Here is a 23,046-nt window from a genome sequence, read left to right as displayed (position 1 = left end):
GGTACTCACAGTTTGGGCTTGGTGGGCAGTGGTGGCGGCTCCTTGGTGGGTGACAGCAGGAGGGTCGGAGAAGGGCCAGATGTTTCGCTGTCGGATTTGCCATTACTCACTCCATTAAGTCCATTGCTTCGGTGCATGCCGTTGGCTTTAAGTTCATCAGGGTTGAGCTGCAAGCCAAGCCTTGGGCCGCCGGGCTGGAACTCTGCATTGTTGAGTGGGAGGTGCCCACTCATGTTTTTAGGGGGCATCTCAATGACACTTCTCTCAAAGACCACACCTGGAGACACCGGAGTAAAGCAACGCTCACTGACTTCTCCTCTTGCTGTGTCATCCCCAGAGTTTTCATGGTTATCTGGTGATAAAGAGAGAGGAAACAGGCACAACTGTCAAAGAAAAAATAATTGTACATAAACTTTCACTAACCATGAACATGCAGAGCACAATAATGCCACGATAGGCTCTGGGTACCATGCACCTGTGCAATCACAAACCATTAGATCAATTTTATTCATTATCTGGTGAGCATTGCCTAGTTTCATTCAGGCATGACGATTTTTTTTATGTCACTGTTTTTATGGTTATTAGTTTGATGCCCTGATTTTCCTCAGCACGTTGCTTGATATCTTTCAATGGATAAAGAGAAGCAAATATTTCTCCTTGAGATGCCTGCCGGTGCCTTGGCATTGTAGATGCCCTCCGTGAAGGCATCGGTGATGTCTACTGACAACTTAGCTATTTGTGTCCATTTTACTTCATATTCAGCTTCGCGGACTAATAATAATAATATTATAATGTGAGGCTATAGTTGCCATGGAAGCACTGATCTAATGAGAAAGTCTTCGTGGTTATGGAACAGGGATGCCTGCACAGCAACAGGAATGAACTTAAATGAGATGCAGCGCCCGGCCACTGATACGGGGGCCTATTAAAGTTTTCAAAGAAGATTTACGAGGAGAACTTATTAAAAATGAATCTGAAGAAGTCTGGAAGTGGAGAAGCTGATTTTTGTTGCAGTATAAGAATATTTCAGCTCTCTCTCATACTCAGTCACTCACCCCTGTGATAGCAAAAGATGGGTCTCATGAAATCATGTTGAAAACGTAACTACTTAATTTTTTTACTTTAGGACACAAGTTTAGCACTAAACCTTGTGGCTCCTTTTGAGTTTTTTCAACATTGTGGTATACAATGGTTGGTTGTCAGCGGGCAGGCGCCGATGATGCACACCCCTTCCATAACAACCAGGCTGGCACTGTTTCGAGGCGAAACTGGTTGAAAGTCACCTTTAGCCAAAAACGATTGGACCCTCTTGTTCCTAAACAAATGTTGATGGCCTCTCAGTGGCCAGTTGCCTGTCAAAGCAGAACTTCTCAATACAAAGGATCATAAGTGAGCCTAGCCACAGAGCGGTTGATTGAGGAAGTGTCTGTGAATCTAGACTAGCTAGTAAAGTGGTGGTGAGGGGTCTATGCCAATACATAGTCAAGTCTCTAGACCTTTAAGTTTATGTGCATTATGCATAAGGCATTGAATGTTATTCTTTATTCGAACATGAGTTGGTGGAGTGATTTGAGGCAGAAGCTGAATTTGCATTTGTTGTAATTGGTTACATCCTGGTAGCCTGGTTTTGCAGTCCCTGCAATTTTAAATTTGCTTTTGGGGGACGCCCATGTGTCACTTTATGAGATGAAGGCATGGGAGGGGACTTCCATTCAGTTTTCAGCTAGAAGTTGGTTTCCCTAACCGCTGGTATACACAGGTAGCCAACTGATAATGCTGAGTCACACAGGATTCCCAAAAGTTCACTTTCTGCGCTAGTAAAGAGGTATTTTTATTTTTGTGGTTTGGTGTAGCGTGGGCATCGACCGTGAACACTGGAGTCCTTTGCAATGTAGGCAAAAAATGTTTTGCAGTTTTATGTAGCAGGAACTCGACGCGAAGGTATTGGAGCACTTTACATGAGCACAAGTTACGTTACACAAGGACACATTCGTTTTTGGTAGGCACAGGGAGATTAAGTGATTTGCCCAGAATCACAGGATGTTGAGTTGACGCCGAGGCTCAAACCTGGTTACCCAGCTCCAAAATCAGCAGCTCTGGCCGTTACACCACATCCTCTCCCCTGTGCAAAATAAATATAGAAATAGAAAATAATATAGAAGGTATTTACTACATCTGGAACTATGAAGTTCCAGATGTAGTAAATACAGGTAACTAGTACAAATAGATGTAGATCTGAAGAAAGTTTCCATAACGTCTTAGTGGGCATATGAGAGTCCAGTATAAGCTCAAAAACCAGACCACTGAGCACGATACACAAATGTATGTTTGCTTGTGTAGCTATACTCATGTGTAGATATGTTCCTACATCTAAGTGTAACTCTCCTTATTTGCTATCCACAGTTTCCGAGAAGAGATTCACACATAGCTGGAGACTCAATTAGGTGGTGGAGACTCCTAAGAATGAATGTATGAGTGTAAAGTTACTGTTAGTAACGTTTACCCTGTTTGTGGAGCTCTCCGTCACCGGGATACAGATAGTTATGTCACCATGTCCTCCGTCCGAAGACTGCACTACACTACAAAATTCTATGGTTTATATGGCATAGCACATGCTAGGCAAATAGTTTGTTTTCTTAGCATGCTGCTATTGCTACTCAGCAGTATGATATAGTGAATGGTAGCTTCTCGCCTGTGCTATCACAGAATCCACTGAGATGGTTTATTTGTTCACTGGTTAAATACGCCTAAATGAGACACTCTTCCACTCCAGCTCACAGACATCAAAACCACAGACACACTAGAAGCAGCACTACCACCTAGTAACACCCAAAGGAACCGGTATAAACAAGCGTGGACAAAGCCTATAACTCTGATTTTAATGTGCTAAAGCATCCAGCATCAGCAGATTAGAGCGGGACACAAATCAGGGAGTCAGTAGAGAGGAAAAATAGTGCAGGAGCAGATACATCCTCCACTGAGCTGAGCCAAGGTGTGATTGGTAAAGTCTCAAGTCAGTCTTTGACATGGCTTTCTAGCCAGTGATGGAAAGGGGCCCTTGCAAAGCTCTCTGTACATTGTTAGCAATAGGTCAGTTTGAGAGCTGCGCTATCATAACCCAGACCTAAACAAAAATGTAGGTAAAGGTTACAGGGCAAAGTTTGACATGACTGTCCTTTATAGATATGTTTCTGCATATTTACAATAAGGTATTTATTGAGGTGTATTTTTTGATTTTCATGTATTTCTTTGGGGGAAATTGCTTCCCTTACATAGCCAATTTGCCTTACACACGACCTGTGACCATTAATAATGTTGGTACATATTTGCCATACTTCTGTAGGGATGTGGAAAGGTCCAACGTTTTTTTGCATGCTTCCATAATTCTCATGAATACTTTGATTACTAGTCACAGTTTGCAAAGTTGAATGCATGTTCATTTTCACATTAAAATTAGTCATTTTGCATCCCTCTTTAGTTCACCATCATCCATCCTGTTTATTGTGAGGCAAACAGTATTCTAATTAACTTGCAAAAAATGGCAAATCCACTTGAAATGCAAAAGAGGAAATATTGCCAATTTGCATAGAAAGACAGAGTGTAGACAGAGAAAAGTCATGAATCCCTTTCAACATCAGGTAGGTTGATAACTGGGCTCTTCGTGAGTTAGGACCGTTCGCCTGTAACGTAAATGTGCAGATACATTTGAATTTCCCCAGCCAATCCTCTGACCCCCCCCAGCCAATCCTCTGACCCTCCCCTGGAAGTGCCACCTTCTACTAAGACACTCATGTTGATCTTATGACTGCACAAGGTAAGTACATTTGGCATAACATCCGCAAGAGGAGGCGACATGCCCACCTGAATAATTTAGATTTTTTTAGGCATTGTGAATCTTCAATGAGGCAGGCATGCGAAAGTTACAAGATTTTGCAGTTGTAAGTGAATCAACCCATAAACACGGTTGGTTACACTCATGTTTAAATAATGAGAGCAAAAAGAATCCGTGAAAAATTATTGTTTAGACTGGACATTGTATGCAATTTACACATGTAGGCAGGAAGGGGGATTTCCCTGTACAAACGGCTTTTGCCCTCGTTCGTTGCTTATGGGGTCCCTTTTGCACTTTTTAAGATGGCCGTTACCAGGGGGTAAAAACTCGTGGCAACTGGCTCAACTAAACAGGAGTGATTGAAATGTGTGCTCAACCCCCAATCAATCAAAGACATTTGTAAAGCGCTCGGCTGCTTCAGCAGAAGCGTCCCAGCGCTCAACAGCAGAGACTGAGAACGAGACCAGATTATCATGCCTTAATTTTGGTCAAAGCGCCAAGATTTTAATTCTTTCCTGAAGCAGTAGTCCGACTTGCAATGTTTGATTGACAGGGTGTTCCAAAGCTTTGCCGTCAGTACCATGAATGACCTACTGCCACAATGGACTTTAGCGAACCTGGAGATATGCATACGTCAGAGGTGGTTGGATCCAGGGATCTCTTCTGTTGGTGCCTGCCAAGTCTGTTTCTCAGGTAAGGGGGGGCATTTCCCCTCCAAGGCTCTAAAAGCCAAATTAAGGGCCTTCAATTCAATCTTTTGTCCACAGGGAGCCAGTGTAGCTGTTTAGATGAGGTGCAATGTGTTGACGGAAAGGGGCCCGTTGGATTAGCCTAGCAGCAAGATTCTGTATGATCTGGAGTCTATGGATCAAAAATGCAGGAGAACCCAGATGGGGGCTGTTGGCATAATCCAGGCGAGCTGTCACAGGAGCATGAATAACATTTTTGCGGGTCTCTTCTGGAAGCAGTTGTAACAGCTTCCTGACTGATTTAAGCTTCAGGAATCAGATAGAAGAGATCAGCTTGATTTGGCTGCAAAGGAGAGGTCGGAGTCACACAGTATGCCTAGGTTTCTTGCAAATAAAGATGGCACCGGAGAGGATTCAGTTCTACCGGCAACCAGAGGTTTGTGGGGGGAGGGGGCTTTCTGGCTGAAAAAGACGTCCTCAGTTTTATCTGTGTTCAGTTTTTAAAAGTTAGAACCCATCCAGGTGCCTTTTAAGCACTCTTTAACTTTGAGGAAGGACACATCTGAATATTCTCGAATGAGAACAGCAGTTGCATGTCATCCGCACAGGAGACTACCTTCACTCCCTAGGTTTTAATAAGAGTAGCCAAAATGGCAAGGTAAAGATTAAAACGCAGCAGGCTGAGTGCTGAGCCCTGAGGTACCCTACAAACTAGGGGTTTAGGAGAGGAAGAGAAAGAATGGAGGACGACCTGCTGCAGTCACACTTCCAAAAAAGATCAGATCCCGGACAGAACTGTGCCTCAAAAGCCAAGTAGGCTTAATCTGTTCAGTCAGGTGAAATGTGCCACTGTGTCAAATGCTGCCGACAGGTCTAACAGCACAACCATGGCGGAGGCCCCACAGACTGGTGTTTTTTTTACGGACACTGACACTTCCAGTAAGGCAGTTTCAGTGCTATATCCAGCACGAAAGCCAGATTGGGTGTCATGTTGCAAATAATTTGCATCAACGAAGGATGAAAGTTGGTGATTTACTGGCTCCACCAAGATTTTAGTAAGAGCTGGCAGCAGTGAAATCGACCAGAAATTGCTGAGCACACTAGGGTCCCTATTGGTTTTTTTCAGGAGTGGAAGCAGGAACGCCTGTTTCCAAATAGCAGGAAAGATACTGGATTTCAGAGAGGCGTTTCCAATATTGTTAAAGGATTTTCAAATTGTGCATACAGGCTGAGAGTGGAGGGGGGGCGAGGGCGGCAGGGGTCCTCCAGAGAGCCTGATTTGCATTTCAGCAATTCCTCATGCGAGTCATCTTCTGATACTAGGCAGAACTCAGAGAGAGCAAGTAGGTGACTGATGGGCAGCGTCACTAAGTCTACTGTACCAGCTTCTTCCAGGAAAGTGGACTAGAGTTTGGGGATTTTTTCATCGAAAAAATATGAGAGCTTAGTAGAGAGATCCGGTGAGGGGTGAAAGGCGCTCTCATCATGGGAAATAAAAGACTTAACAATATTAAAAACTTCGCTAGAGGAGTTGGTGGCAATCTCAATACGTATCGAGAAATGCTCCCTCATGGTATTGCGAGTGAGTTTGCGGAAGGTTCAGAGAGCCGCCATATATGACTGTTTTGCATCGCGGTCATAAAACCTCCAGTTGCGCTTGAATTTTTTACAGAGGTTTTTCCCTGCTCTTAGGACAGGGGAAAACCAGGGAGACGAAGGCTTGGATCTTTTGTCAGTATACATTTTCAGTGGTGCAAGAAGATCCAGGGCCTTGGAGATCCATTGATTAAATAGGATCGTGTCGCTGTCAGCGTTGCCAGAGTATGCGGGAAAGGAGGAATGAAGAGAAGGCACAAGGGACTCCTTCGTCACCTTCCCCCAGTGTCTCTTCATTTCGGGTGTTGTTCTAGTCTATAACTGGTTTCGGGGACTGTCCAAAATAAACGGAACACGGAAGTCATCAGTCCACATAGGGGTGCTGGTGTGGAGTCAGGTAATACTGGAGAAGATTAAGTCCAATATGTGGCCTGCTTTAGGGTGGGGGCGGTGATGTGTCGGGTCAAATTAAGGCATTTCAGGATCTGAATAAGCTGAGAGGCCTGGGAGCAGTTCGGGAAGTCAGCATGAATGTTAAAGTCTCCCAAAACAGTAAAATGTGCATAATAAAAAAATAATGGAGCAATAGTATCTCACAGCCGAGGTAGGCAGCTATTGGGGATTTACAGATTAACAAACTGGAGAAAGAAAATGTGGGAGTTAATTTGATACATTCGCTGCATGTCTGCGGCATGGGTGTTCTTAGGTTTGGTGATTAGGAGCAGGCCTACCGATGCTTGGCCGCTCACCAATGAAGATGGCACCCAACAATGGTGAAGGGAGACGCAATAGAAATGGCGCCCGGCTCCGTGTGAAGACATGTGTTATGCCCCCAAAGTAGTTCAAATCATGCTCCCAACATGGTGCAATGTGCGAAAGAGTAGAGCAGCTCAAATACCAGCAAAAATTAAAGATATCAGCAGGTTCCTCTTTATTAAAAATTAAGGATAGAGCAGTAGCCTCACAATTTCTCTCCAAATATATTCAGCATTAGCCTATACTTTTAACTAAGCAGTCACAGAAAATCTGGATTCCCCAATAAGCGTTCGTGCTGAAACTGCAGTATATTTCATTGATCGGAAGGGAAAGCAGGATGGAAACTTGATTCCCGGAGGAACAAAACTTTTTCTAGTTTTATACTTAACTGGAAAGCCCACAGAACACAAAGGCCCTCATTACACGTGCACAGGATTGACGGATGCGGTAATTCTGCGGCCGAAGTTACTGATACCCTGGGCACTGGTAATTCAAGGATGCAGAATTACAAACTGGATGCTGAAAATTGAGGAATAACTGCGCACATCTGTGTTACTGAACCCATTTCTGAGGGCTGTAACTTATATGTGTCCGTCTTCCACTTGGCTGCCAGCTGCATTTCTGTGATGGAATGTTTTTGTGAGGGGAAGCAATCAGAGAGGCGGTGTTTCCGCACCGCTCGTGGTAACTTCCGGCTCGGTGGTACCGATTGTTAGCTCCTGGCTGGGCACTATTAGGCCACTCATAAGGAGATCTAAAGTGACTGGTGTGATTAACATGAGCACGTGTGAGTTCATTGATGTAAATTAATACATGGGCTCGATTTGAAAGAATAGCACGTGCTAATGATGTCACATGAAAGCTTCTCGCTCTTTTTCAGTAAAATAATACTCGTATTTTCTCAAATTTCTCGTTGATTTTTTTTATTTTATTTCATTTTTCTTCATTTAAGATTAAACTGACAGAAGAAAAAGAAGATTACGTTTTGGTTTCCCTCCTTAAAAGTGATGAAGCTGGCTGACTGCAGGTGCCTGTTGCAAGAGCCTGAAATATAGTGTGTGGTTCACATTTTTGACCCCAAATTAGTGTCTGGACACTGAGAGCAGATTTATGGAATCCATATGGCTCCCATTCTCTTAGCTGCCCGTGGAGGATAATGCAATCTGAAAACATTGTAAAGTTACTGTTAATCGTCCCTCCCTACACTCCTCCCACACCTTCTCTGACCCCCGCCCCGAGGGCAGCAGCATCCATTATGGTCCAATCCCGTGTGCAGAGGGGAAGCTGGGACATTCACACTGGGTACCCACGTGCCACCTCTCCTGTTAACAGCCTGATGGAGCAGGACTTGCTTCTATGCAAATTGCGTTAATAACTAACAAGCTATTTACGTCCAGGAATGATGTTTTTGGCGGATAATCTATCTGCAGATGGCTCACATCTTGAATGTTCTTCAGACACCAGGCTGTATCCGGAAAAGTAGAAACAGTTCTCCTGCACCAGCGAGTGGCGCAAGGGCTCTAACATGACTCCGATACCTCTCCAAATGTGGTAACCTGAACAATATTTGGAGCCACCCCAGCACTTCGATGGCCCTTCCCGTCCTTACGACAAGATTGTCGAAAGTGACAGAAATACAGCTCACAAAGCTAACGTGGAACCTTAATAACTACGCAGCAATACTTCTAAGAATCGGGAGGTGGGCGGCTAGGTGAGGAGTCTGCAGGTAGATAGAGTATACTCCAAAAACATTGTTAACAAAGTCACTTGTTCTTCTGCCGGATACTTGTAATTGCAGGTTAAGTACAGTCTACTCACCTCAGGGCTCAATATCAAAGTAATAATCCCAGGAGGAGGGTTTGAGGAGACACAAGAATAGTTCTACGCAGACCCATGAAGATGACCATCTTGTAAGCCCAAGCTGGGATACAATCTAGCGACATGGCACAGAAAGAATAAATACCATGCTGCCATCCAGTGCGCGCTTTTGTTGATAACAAGTAGAACGGCAGGAAATATTTGGTCTTGCCTGTCAGGAAACCAGGTATTGTTTGACAAAATATCCTAAGAACGCCCCATTCTATAGGGTCCAAACAAAAGTATCACATGCAGGCCTCAAGAACACCCTTTATTTCCAGCTTGTAAGTTTGTTGTTGTTTTATTTTTTAGAAAAGTGGTTCAATAAGTGTCGCCAGTACACATAGACTCAACATGCCATGCCGACAGGAAATCCCTAAGCCAAGCCATGCCTTGCGTAAAACCAGGGAATGGCAATGGACCTATGCCCACCCATACACCACCTCCGTCCTGAGAAGAAAGCAGAACAAACAAAAAACAGAACTGTGTCAATATGACAGCAACAATGTGGCTAATACAATAGGTGAAACGCATCCAATAACAGCCCAGAAGATGCAACGCAGCTCAGAGGTCCAATACCAAACAACCCACGAACAGGGTCACACAGACAATACCAAGATCCATAAAGGGACAAGTGAACAGACGTACAAAGGAACTCCTGCCAACATTGATGGGAGGATAGCCCGAAAAAAGGCACACCAAGATGCCATCTCAAAGTTAACATCATCAAGTGGGAGGCCGACAGGTGAAACTCATACTCAGAACACACGTCTGAGCATATAGGCAGCCCAAAATGATCCTTCTCGATCAAGTGAATCCAACATCTCACGCCACCATCAGGCCTAACTGGTACAAGAACTATGGAATAGAAACAGTGGACAAGGGTTAGCTCGTTTATGTGTTCCTTCTGTGCAGAAATAGACGGGCCAAATGTTATTATAGAAGTAGCTATTAAGCCTTACCATGGTACAAACTCTTCACTGACATCTTCATTTCAGGTATGAACACGACTAAAAATACATAGACGGCAAGGAGTCCCATCCAAGCCACCTGCTGATATTAACACCCATGTACAACCTGGCCAGCCATATGTAAAAGAGAGCACCAAAGGGCACATAAAGACTCAACTGTGCTCCAACATGCAAGCACACCCCCTACATCAACCACCACCTGAAGTAGGGGGTGATTGATGTAGGGGGTGTCAACTGTTGAGAAGATTACGCTCTGCCTCCCTTGCACTTGCCCACACTTCCGCATACACTGAAGCAAAAGTGGAGGACGCTCCTTCTCCTACATCGCAGCAAAGACCTGGAACAGTTTCGCCACGCTGCTCCGGACTATCACCTCACTTTCAGAATTCAGAAGGGACCTCAAGACCTGGCTGTTCGAATGTGCCCTGCAAGTGCCTGGATACCCTTTGAGGTATTAGCAGCACTATACAAATCCTGATTGATTGACTATCACGATGAAGGAAAGTATCCCAACTCTTGTCCGCATCACAGGCAGACAAGTAAGCAACCGAGCTGACCCACTTTCTATCAGAAGCAGCAGCTGGAGGTCCGTAACCTAATCCAAGCCATTGAAACAAAGTGACCCCTGGAGGTGGCACGTGATTAAGCACCAATAACCTGAAAATGAGAAAGCATACGCAAATTGAAGAATTCAGTTACAAGCTTCCAACACATGAAGGAGAGCCTTTAAACCGAGCAGGGCATATCAGTCAGTTCAAATAACTATTATGCCTGATGAGCAAGCAATTCCACTACGGCACCCTCAAAATTCAAACCATGGAAACGGGTATTCAACAACAAAGGTGCAGACATACTTGGAGGTGCCGAAGATCTGCATGACAAACTAGCATCCAATGTGTAACGTAAAGACCAGTTGTTACCAGGGATGAAAGGAATGGCATCAAATAAGCGGCCACAAGACCAAATACATTCAACATCAGTGTAAACCTTGATCAGTGACCATAGGAGAGCCTTCTAGAAAGAGACTAACTTGCAGAGGGACTGAACTCAGAATCATAACTTTACCCGTGAACTGTGTATCACATGGCCAAAAAGGCCGTAGTGGGAAAAGACTCCATGCAGACTTACCCTGCACAGCACTGTTCTCAAAAAAGCAATTTACCATTCCAACCTACTCCTCAAGCAGGCATTCAACATGGTCTGACTGGGGAAAGCTAGGATGACATTAACAGAAATTGCTGCTTCTAATCACAGTACTCTTCTAAGGCACCACACCACATGCAGTCATGGGAAGGTAGGCACAGCTGGTTATGAGAACATATGTGTTGTCAATGACTATTAGGTCACAGTCCAGCAAAATGTTTGGATCTGTGAGCCACAGGGTATGTTCAACACAGGTCATAGGCCCACAGATCAGAAATCATCACCTTGTCCGGCAGCTTTGTCTGCAATTAGGGAAGTCTGCTCATTAAAGAGGTGAGAACCATCAAAGTCATACCTAAAGCTTTTTTGTGACCATTTCCATGAAGGTCTAAGGAGGTAAGCCAAATATGTCTACTAAGGACCACTGAGGATCCCATACAACTGGCCATAGAGCCCATAAGGTCAGACCTAAAAAGTTGTCTAGCTACCTCAAAACCATCATTTACCATTTCAGCTAAATGATCTCTTGTGATCCAGCAAGAGAGGACCATCATTGATACCATCTCCAAGACAGCTTGGAGTACGGTGCCTACATGCATGTGATATTACAGGAGTAAAGAGCCTGACTGTGCAAGGGAAAGATTTTCTTCACCATGTTGAGGTCGAAGTCGAGGAAATAATCCATGTTAGCCAAAGACCTGCCCCACATTGAGACTGATATTGAGATACAGACAATTCCTGGATGCGCAAGTTCTGGACTCTGAGTGATAAGACTTCATTGGAGAAAGGTTCACAACCATACCTATCCCAGGAGTAGGAACTGAGGAAGTGCCGACACTTGTTGTGACCTACGTGACGCATTAGACGGTCCACCTGTTTTTGTACTAGTGTTGACTGTGAGTAGGCACGATCATGGGTGGACCCTAAGGCACACACATAATATAGATTCCCGTATAGATGTTGTCTGAACCCAAAGAAGAGTTCAGGGAATCACACCAATGGTAACCCAAGCTCTTCTTCAATAGCATTGTCCCATTTAGAAAAGGATAATGGGAAATATTTTGGAACAGACAGTAATTGTAGATCCACATCGTAGGCCTTAGAAAACAGTTAACCGAGTGCTGAGGTTGTGCCACATATGGCTCTTTGACATCACATCCAGGGGTGTACCAGAGTCATGTTGAAGCCACCGTGCCACCTGCCACCGCGGAAGAGCTGTTTCAACTTTTCCAGATCTAGTCTGACATTTGGAGGAGAATCAAAAGGAGAGGAATCTGCAGGTATAAGTGTTCTTCAGAAAGGCATGCCTGCATGTGTCTGTAAATAACAGAATAATATACCGTTAGGGGTCCCATTAGGCTAAATGTAGAAGAAATACAACTGTCAGGATATGAAGATAATCCCAGTGGTGTAATAGGACTGTGATACTGCTTATACCCACCCTTGGAGATATTGCTCCTTTTTCTCAGGTTAACAAGATGATAGTGAGCGAAGTGAGGTTAGAAGGACAATACTAATAACAATAATAATAGTTGCTGTTATTATTATCATTATTATTAGGTGTAATGTGATAACCTTCTACTTGTTAGGGACATGCACCAAAAAAGACCGGCCTCTACTGAGAGTTATCCCACATCTAGGAACTACCCATTGGTCCAGATGAGAGAAATGTAATGCTGGTAAGGTCATAAGGAGTAATTATTTTTTCAAGTACTGAGTGCCTAGCTGGGGAAGGGCACTGGGGACTTAATTCCAGCCGAAGGCCTGACGGCTGATACCAGAAACCTCATCCTTCATTGAATACATTTTCTGGCCCATAAAACTCATATATTGACTGCAGTTTTTAGTCAAGCCATACAGCAGATGTGAGGGGCAGAGTTGTATTATTTTCTGAGTACTGTCCGTACATCTAAAATCATAGGAGTTAAAACATTGGGTGAAGCCCACCTCATTGCTAGGATTCATCTATGCTTTAAAGAAAATAGGGAATGATGAAGACTCTTGTGGTACCCCACATAAGATAAGTTTGGGGTTCATAAAAGGGTGGGAGAGTAACCACATGCCTCATATTTATGCGAGAGACAGTGACTGTCTGAGTTGGGAGAGGCTAGGGGAGAGGCAAAATTTAGTCAAGTGCTACAACAGACAAAAAGACACCCAAAAAGGACCAGGGGGTCCCTGGAAAAGGCTTTCAGCAAAGGGGGACCAAACACAGGTCAGACAAGCCCTAACAACGTTCGAGAACATATATAGCTGAGTCAGAACAAAGGAGGCCTAGAGATTCCTAAATATGCCATAGGCTGTAGTCATCCAGATGTAGACCAGCTCTGCCTAGATCCCCTAGTGCTTCGATGATCTGAAGTACTCCGAAGATTAGGTGCTTCAGGTATGTACTTTTAACTTCGCTGGTCAACTTCTATTTGAGATTCTGTACACTATTCATCTTTTTAAGAATGTGCTGGGCAATTCTAATTTATGATTTCCCCTTTAGTAGTAGAAGGAGGATCAACAGTGTAATTCTAACCTGGTATTCATCTCCACTGTAATTTAGTTTCTCCTGTCCCGGTACTCAAAGTCCCTGTGTCTCCAAAGTTCTTCTTGTGACACGAGGAACCCTGGGAAGTTTTCATAACTAAGAGCTTGCACGGATTAGAAAACACTAATGTTGGTACACCAAAGCGTATAAGCACGTACAAGGTTGGCAATGGGGTAAGAGGGTATATGGCTTACTGTAAGCATGCATTGAACACCTCTGTGATCCATATGCATTTTTGCTATCAGACCCCGTGAGAGGTTGTGTGTCCATTGGTGCCTCAATCTACGACAACGGAAGAGATGGACTTACGTTGAACAACATTATTCTATAGCCATGACTACAGAAATGAGTCCCAAACTTCACACTTCCCCCAACGTTCACCTCATGCATCCTGGCTCTCTGTTCTCTTAGTGCAAAGCCAGAAGCAATAAGCCCTTTTGGCATGGACGTCAATTCACCAAAATGCATGGGGTAGCAGAAGTGAACTTGCACACCATTTGACCTTTACTTTGACTCACACACATGCTTACATATACTAACACAATCCCACACTCTGGTGCACATAAACACACTCGCAAGCATGCATGCAACATACATTGAACTGCATTTTTTACTTACCATAGCTTCCGGATAGAGTCATATTCCAGCTAATGTACTCCATTTTTATTACATTAATAGAGGCTAATATAATTCACTATGTGTATAATAAGAAAATGGACAGAAACCAGGTAAGTGAAGCTCCAACCAGCGTCTATTAGGAAGAGCAGCCCCTGTGTTCCAGGCACTGATTTTGCCACCTCTGAGGCCAGGGGTCTCGAAAGCAGTGCCAGGGGCTGCAAGAAGCAAGCCATGGGTCGCAGCTGCGACCCCTAAATGACGTCCATGCCTTATGGGCATTCAGTATGCGCCCCAGTGTAATATGTGGTAATGTTTTCTTAGTTGTGTTTCTTTAAGGAATCTTTGAATGGAATGTTCTGTGGAGTAGTATTCCCTTTCTTAGAATGTTAGTGTGGGCATTATTTGAGAACCTGCTGTGGAGCTGTTAGCAGATGGTCGTGGGTCTTTTTTATCCAATAAACAAATACTAATCTTTTGGATACTTCGTATTGGATTATTTCATGAAGAACATGCTACATTTTATGGCGACGATTTGGGATTGATTTTGGACCCACCGACAGTGGATTTTGACGAGACTCTTAACATTTACCGTGAGGAAACAAGAGAAAATCGGTTGTTTATTCCTGAACGTGAAGATCTGGACTTGCTGGGTAATGTACTTTCCTTAATGTGAAGTTCCGCGCATCGCCTAATTTTACCAAGCGCATATTTTGATGTCGCGCTGAAGAGAAAAGGCTTGAGCGGTAATTCTAGCAGCTGCCCAGCGTGTACGTACACAATTGGATTTCCGTGTGTCTTCGTTGTCAAACTTGTACTGGCACTCGCATGTGGATATTTTTACTGCTAAGGTGTGTAACGTACCTTAGCTTCACCGTTGTTTCGGCCGCATTGTTCGAGCGGCGTTCTTTCGCCGGCATTGTTTGAAAGTTGCTGCGCGCTCCTGGAGATCTCCGTTCTCAAAGGAAGCTTAATCAACGTATGAAGTCACACGCAAGGTCACGCAACGCGACCCAACGTGCCTCCTTTCATGATAGTTGTTCGAATAAGGCCTCTTCAAGACTTATAAGGATTTTAGATAGATTACAGGAGTTCAATTTTGAGATAAAGTACATCCCAGGTGGGAAAAATGTAAGGGAGGATTGTTTATCAAGGTTACCCGTTACTGGTGATGGTGTTGATGATGGTAAAAAAGCGGAATGGGAAGATGTGGAGTATGTATTCACTGTTAACGATATTAATGAACAGTTCAAGATATCAGAAAGAGATTGGTTGGAGTGTTGTGACAAAGATGATTGTATGGTTCAAGTAAAGGAGTTTCTCATAGAGGGTTGGCCAAGTGATAGTGCATGCCCACAGATTTAAGATGTTTTGCTCAGGTGGCATCAGAATTATCTCTAGTTAATGATATCTTGGTAAGACAAGATTTATTTGTTCCTCCTGTTGGCCTCTGAACTAGGATTATCTCATTAGCACATGAGGGACATTTGGGAATTTCTGCCACAGTGAAGAAAATCAAACAGATTTATTGGTGGCCAGGAATTGACGGACAGGTTAAGAGATATGTGGAAACGTGTGCGGAATGTTTATGCTCTGACAAGCATTGGAGAACTTCAACAGCTCCCTTATGTCCTGTTACTTGGCCAAACAATGCATGGGAAAAAATTGGTCTTGATTTTACAGGTCCGTTTAATGTTTTTGGAGGTGACAAAAGGTTTCTAATTGTTGCCATTGACTACTACTCAAAGTGGTTATTTTTTTCTTGTGTACGTTGTGCGGATTCTTCTTCTGTTGTTTTATTTTTTAAACATCTGTTCAACATTGAAGGTAGAGTTAAGGAAGTAGTTACTGATAATGGGTCCCATTTTATTTCTGAGGAATTTACTAATTTTCTTAGTAAACATGATGTTAAACACATTAGGGTACCATTATATAGTCCAGCTTCTAACGGACTTGTGGAAAGGGCCAATAGATTAATTAAAGAGGGTGTTCAAACAGCAGTTGCAAACAAACTAGATGTTGTGGATTATTTACATTTCAAAGTTTGGAATTACAATGTTACGCCACAAAGTACCACTGATGTTGCTCCTTTTGTTTTGTTGAGAGGACGAAAACCTATTTCTGCCATTAGTCCAAATTGGTTATTGGACAAAACTGATCGCTATCATAATATTGATTTACATATTATGAGGGAACATGTCAAAGAGAAACAGAATAGTTATAAACGGAATTATGATAGGAGAATGCATGTAAAAGAAGGAACATTAAACATTGGAGATTGGGTTTTGATTAAAAAACCTAAGAAAGTTTGTAAAGGACAGTCCAAGTTCTCTAAACCTGTAAAGGTTTTGAAGATTAATAAAACAGCTGTTCTGCTACAGGACAGAGGGTGGTGGAATAGTAACGCTTTACTAAAGGTAACTGAGGAACAAGCTAAAATTATTTTACAAAAAGTTGATTTCTATAAAGGGTGTGAAAGACATGATTGGTTTGATCTAAATACATTAACACATTCTAGTCACAATGTTCTTAGGCAAATTCATGAAAATTGTGATAACTTTGACAGAGGTGATTTTAGCAACGATGCGGAAGTGGTTGTACCACCATCTAGTACTATTCGTGGTAGTGGTGGTGACAATTCAATCAGAAGTAGTTCAAGAGTAAGATCTGCTCCTATTCATTCCAGAGATTACATGTACTATTGATTGAACATTCTTGATGTAAATATGTTTTTTTAATTGTATTTTGAATTTTATTTTATTTTATTTTTATTAAGGAATGGGGGGTGTGTAATATGTGGTAATGTTTTCTTAGTTGTGTTTATTTAAGGAATCTTTGTATGGAATGTTCTGTGGAGTAGTATTCCCTTTCTTAGAATGTTAGTGTGGGCATTATTTGAGAACCTGCTGTGGAGCTGTTAGCAGGTGGTTGTGGGTCTTTTTTATCCAATAAACAAATACTAATCTTTTGGATACTTCGTATTGGATTATTTCATGAAGAACATGCTACACCCAGCCACACAGGGCGTTTTGTGCTGCTTTGCCTGGATGCGGTAATTAGAGCTGATTTCTAAGCTTTTCTGGCACTCTATGAGGTACTGTAAGCGTGTTGATTCCTTTCTAAGCTCACATAGGTATATATATCAAACACATGTAAATAATGTACTAGCCAAGGAATTTAGAGTATAAACTTCCCTCTCCTCCAAACAGATGTCAGTTCAAGTTGACAGCAACTTACCGGAATAGACAGTCAGCTGGGCGCTGCTGGACACTGAACCGTACTCGTTCCTGGCTCTGCATAAGAACGTGCCACCATCCTCCGGAAGGGCCTCTGCAATCACCAGAGTGCAGATCTCCTCTGAGAGTAAAATGGAAAGCAAGGGGAATAATGGACCTTAAATGAAGCCTTTTCTATCTAACAATCAAAAAACACTTTGCATTCGTACAATGAAAAAATGCCACATCTTTATACAGAAATGATTTCAGCTTAAATCATATTTCTTAAACATAGATTCAACGAATACCAAAGAGTTATTTGCAATAAACTAATTCGACTGATTTGTGCTTTCCTTGGCATAGTATGTTGCTTCAAGATGTTTGTCAAGACCGTGTACTGAACAATTAACTAGCTAAAACTGTGCACTTGAAACTTTTTGTGTTCTGACTGAAGTTTTTTGTAGGGTATTATACATTATTGGTCATCAATGGTCTTATGAGTCATTAATACCAGCCAACCACTGCCAGTGGCATATGCAGAGAAGCTGAAGTAGTGCACAAACATTTAGATGAGGGCTGAAAGAGAAATTCTTCAAAATCTGCTGTTGGTCCCATCACATTACTAGCCATCCTCCAAAACGTGTTGCCGGGCCCATCGCATTACGAGACATCCTCCAAAACGTGTTGCCGGGCCCATCGCATTACGAGACATCCTCCAAAACTTGTTGCCGGGCCCATCGCATTACGAGACATCCTCCAAAACTGTTGTAAGTGACATCCGCCCTCCTCAACGTTCTCTCACCCAGTTAATTGGGCAGTGGGCTGATAATGGTTTCGAGGGTGGAGCCATGGCCTTAAATGATGATACATTCCTCCCTCAATTTAAGGTGACTGACTTGCCACAATTTATGGCAAGATCATCTCCGAAATAGATGGCCATTCTTCCTTATCTGTGTAGGGTAATCCTTCAGAACATATTGGTTCCCTACAGCTTGGGCTGGGAACATATATCCCATACCTGGGCTGCAGTTAGATCCCAGGGTACTCCCAGCCTGCCTGCATTGAAGCCCAGGTTGCGTGAAGGGCGAGTGTTGTATCTAAGTTGGGGGCCCACCACTATTGTTTCACACTTGTAATCTCTTTGAATCTAAGACAAGTACATCCACCATCTTTGGTGCAAGGTAAGTGCATAGTAGTTGCTAGGGTGACAGAGGCAGAGATTGAATCAGAACAGAGAGGAAATCCCTCTACCCCAACCATTAACTTGGCATTTGGGAGATTGATAGGAGCACTAGGGTGGAAGGAGATAGCAAATAAAATGCAAACCTATATATTAAGAAACACAGTCAGTCCCACAGCTAGTGAACTACTTTGAGTGGGTTTATTCCCACAATCCATCCCACTTATGGGGTCCTAAAGGTCACCCCTGGCTCGACCCAGGATATCCTCCAGATCCAACAAGCTCTGGATCTAGACTTCAAAATCTAGTGCCACTGAGGCCTCCCACTCGTCCCGCCCTAGCACCTGTCACACTGGTGCTGCTTGGGAAAGTATAAAGAGTGATGTGGGTTACACTCCCTGCTGCTCTGGTGCAGAAGCTCTGGGTATGCCAGCAGTAGTCAGCTCCCACGACTAACATGGCTGGCCCCACATGCTGCCGGCACCAGTTGCATCATCATTCTCCTGGTCTAACATGGCCACCTGATGCATTACAATGAGAATGGTGCCCAGTATTCTACATGCATTCAAGTTGCATACCATTAAGTCCACTTTGACACATGATCAGACTAATTTTCAGACGTGGCAGCCCTAGCATGCTGCTATGAAAATCTCACCCGCATCTTAATCCTTTGTGACCTATGACCCTGAATAATAATCTTGTTTTTTATTACACCTGTACCGTTTGCATGGACTTGATTTTATAGGCTGTTCAAACATTTACGTGAGGCACATGACTCCAGGCTCTTCTATTGTATGTCAGTGTAGGCTTCAGCCCTGTATTCCTTGAGTGGCCCGTGCAGGTAAGAGCGGTGGGGCGTCATGGCGCAGCGATGTGTCAAGTGCAAGCAGCCGGGGCCATCGCAGGAGGGGGGATGGGGTGGGGAGGGAGTCTACAGACAAGAATGAGTTAAAATTACATTTAGAAAAAAGTAAAACACTTCCTCTCTTGTCGTCTGGGGTCTCCCTCCCCACCCCGCCCCTCCGCTTTAACCTGCATGGGCCACTCCTGCTGTGTACCCGCAAGCATTGAAGGTCATTGTGAGGGTCATTGGAGTTTTTTTTGCCACCGCGACCTAAATTAAAAGCTGTCTCCGTGTCACTCTTGCAGTTCTTGGTCTCCCACTACCCAAACTACTGGAGCAGTGTCATCAGCTTCCATAACTATAAAAAAAAAACTTCAGTTCCTTCGTGTCGAGAAGGCATCTCTGAAGCAATAGCCATCCTTGCTTTGTGTTCAGTTACCTCATCTCACCGGCCAACCTGACATTTATGGACCTCAACCACCCTATCACATTCAGGATTGATGAGGTGCATGTAGGGCTCATGTTGTGTCACATTCTACTCATAGTCACGATATGTTACTGGGTTCAGTGGCAGCTGCATATGTTGCAATCTGCTGATCACAGATTCAAACTGACAAAGTATCCCTTCTGTAGAAGTCAATAAAATAAAATGTTATTGATTGAGAATAATATCTATTTTAAGAGCAAAAAAGGAAAATGTGTTTGTTGAGCATTTGATATTAGATGCTATGTTTAGGCGCTGGGATATAGGCTGCAGCTGTGGATTACTGTGAATGGCAGGACTGTCTGGACTGCTTTTACTGACCACACGTTACCACAGTTGCCTTACTAGAGGAAAGCAGAGCACATGCAGCCTTCGTGGAGAGGAGTTTGAGAGAGTAATACCGCGGGTAGCTGTAGCGTATGACAATGCAATCTTTTCTAAAGCCAGGTCACGGCACTATGCTGCAGGCGTTGAACGGTGATGACGGACGAATTGAAGAGAAGGATCCATGACAAACTACATAGCTCCAAATCAAGAATGTAAGTGTGTAAAATCCTTCTGTTGCCACAAGTGGAGGCTTGACTTACTGGCAAACACAGTTTGGTAGTCTTGCTGCTTGGGACTGCTTTATTGGTCATTGACTCTGCCCCAATACAACCCTAGGCACAACCTTGGGGAAAAACATTGTATAAAGGAATTCAATCTGTGCCCTTTTCGTAAATAACTCCATTCCAACATCAAGCGTACGGATCATATAATCTACTTTTCCGGGAATAAAACAGTGATACAATCAAATACATTTGACTAAGATGGTCTAGGTTCTGCAGAGAGAGTAGAACCTAGACCGGTAGGTCCGAAGCAGTTGCCGATAGTCAATACGCTCCTGGAGTTAGATGCTGCAGCCCTGGCTAGGATTAAGTATCAGAGGTAACTGATGGGGGGCTGCGTGGAGAGCTATCTGGTGGCCCGAAGGTCTGGTTTTGTAGGATGCGTTCACTTTTCAGAGAGGGAGGGAAAGAGCCCGTCCCTATGGAAATGTTGAGGATGGGGCGATGAATCTCATAACCCGAGCACAATTTCCACTGGAATCTTCCTCCCACTATTATCCCAATAAAGCTGCAATGTGCATCCTCAAAGTGCAAAGTTCTAATAATTTCACATCTACCTCAAATGTTGTTGCTGTTGTTGTGACGGTTACATTTAAGTGCCGCACTCCACCATTCATCCACAGCCTAGGAGTGCTAGATTCACAGATGCACTGAATATATTTCACACATGTCTGCTCTAAACTGTCTGCTCCTTAGCATTACCATCTGCTAACATTTACTAATTCAGGGATGGGCAGCTGTGCACGAGTAGCCGGTCATCATAGCTCCTGATTTCAACCACACGGCTGCATCAGCTCCCCCTGGGTCCAGACATATCACCAGGGCTGGCGCGCTGTAGAGACAGCCCTGATGTGAGAGTCCACAATTGTCTCCTCTGCCATCAGTCTCTGAGGCCGCCTCCTTCCAAATGTACTCAAAGCCCCGGCTCGTCCCCTGGGAGGTGTGCCAGGGGCACTTGAAACCTTGTCTTATACAGTAAAGGCGGCTAGACTGCAGTAGGGAACTATACAGCATAATCCAATATAGTGTCTTTTGAAATGATTTCTACCTTATTAATAACTCGGGTGTGGCTAATGGCCTATTTACGCTCTTTGTGAATAAAATAAACACGTTATAGAAATTGCTGTTTCTTTTGAAGGCGGTCGTTTCCTCCAAGCCCTGCATAAAAATTAATCCTTTCTCTTCACAGGGTTGCTGAATGCAGGATAAACTGTGTAACATCTATTTAATTCAGGTTCCCATGGGCACTTTATTGAGGCCAATGACACATGTTTAGGTACCTGACAGGTACAGTCCTGTCTGCTGCAGGGGGCTGTTTAAAACCATCATTAACAAACACGGCTTTAGTCACTTCCTGTTTCTTCCCACAGTAACTCTGCGGAAAGATAAAATTCCACAGGAACCTTGCCCAGAGAGTAGCCCACAAATGCTGTCTTCAAGGTGAGAAACTGTATGACTGAGGTGCATGGAAGTGCACACTACATTTGATTTGCTGAAAGGCCATGTCATACTGTTCCTGTTGCTCCATTAGATAGAGAGCCTTGGTAGTGCATGCAGAGATGGTTCTAGTTTTTAATGTGCACAAGCACACACATGCATGCACACTCACTTGCACACATGAAGTGTTCATACATACAAATACCTGGACATGAACACACGTAAAGGTCCGTGTGTATGCCTGCACAAACACAAACACACTCTCACTCTCTCTCTCTCTCTCTCTCACACACACACACACACAAGCTTCATATTTCAGAACTGATTTCCAGTTTTTTGTCATGTTTTCTGTGGTAAGCCCGTGTCCCAATCTGAAGGTAAGCACAGCCAGGATTTGAGCGGTTTTTGTGAGATTTATGCAGACTGTACATTTGTCCACACAGCAATGCCTTTGTCGTGCTCGAATAATGGCCTGTATGTATTAACCATCGAACAGGCACCAGCCTCGCCGTAGTTCCGTCTGGTATGCGGCTTCCTGCAGACCGCTGAGCAATGGCCGCGGCATCGGCAGCTGGCCCGTGATTCACTCTCCTCTTCCAGCGCAGACGCGTCTCAGGCGCTCAGAGACGCGGACCGGAGCAGCGCAGGTAATCTGACAGACTCACATGCTGCCCTGAAGTCACGTGACTGGCCATTAATTCACAAAGCAGCCCGGGGAGGTTTGTGATACGGACTGATTTCCGTCTAGACAGAGCGAGGAGTGTGAAACACATTAGGCAGACACAACAAAGCCGTGACAGGCAGGAAACCTGCTGCTGACTCCAATGTCTCTCTTCAAAAGGCACGTAGGGTCAAGGTCGGCGGGTTTGATGGGCATTTAAGACAGCCCTGTGACCCTCAAGGAAGATGTTGCAGAGGTCATGGCTAATGGGTGGCTGGTATTTTTCTATTCCGCTAGTCCAGGCGCGTGATGATGAGCCTAGGGTGCCTCGCGCGGCACTGCATGCTGAACATGGACTGAATAAAAATGGCCGTGGAGCTTGTACGAGGTGACTTTAAAGAAGGCACTTCAGCACAGAGGGTGTCCGGCAGGAAGCAGCTTTAACAGTGTGCAGGCCCTGATCGAAGAAGCAAAGGAGCAAGTGTGAGAAACAGAGATCGAGGAGCTGACCCGTGAAATGATTGGCCAGATGGCTCCACGCCACCAGGACACCATGTTGTCAGTCTTATGACTTCCTTTTACCATTTACTGTCACCTGCTGCTTTTGTCCAATTGATTCAAT

At 44.0% G+C, this 23,046-nt stretch overlaps 1 protein-coding gene across 2 annotated transcripts in view; it reads right to left on the bottom strand.

Annotated features, from left to right (window-relative positions):
* The window catches only part of PALLD (palladin, cytoskeletal associated protein), a 1,042,501-nt gene that overhangs the window by 400,011 nt on the left and 619,444 nt on the right, over positions 1-23,046 (bottom strand). For both annotated transcript variants that reach the window (XM_085641796.1, XM_085641797.1), the window contains exons 9-10: positions 17,233-17,352; positions 10-352 (exon numbers count right to left, since the gene is read on the bottom strand). In XM_085641796.1, coding sequence (XP_085497922.1) covers positions 10-352; positions 17,233-17,352 — 463 coding nt within the window. The remainder of the gene's footprint in view (positions 1-9; positions 353-17,232; positions 17,353-23,046) is intronic.

This window comes from Triturus cristatus, chromosome 2_2 (genome assembly GCF_964204655.1).
Source record: "Triturus cristatus chromosome 2_2, aTriCri1.1, whole genome shotgun sequence".
Classification (NCBI taxonomy): domain Eukaryota; kingdom Metazoa; phylum Chordata; class Amphibia; order Caudata; family Salamandridae; genus Triturus; species Triturus cristatus.
The sequence above is the reverse complement of the archived record's forward strand: the minus strand, read 5'-3'. Positions and strand labels throughout refer to the sequence as shown.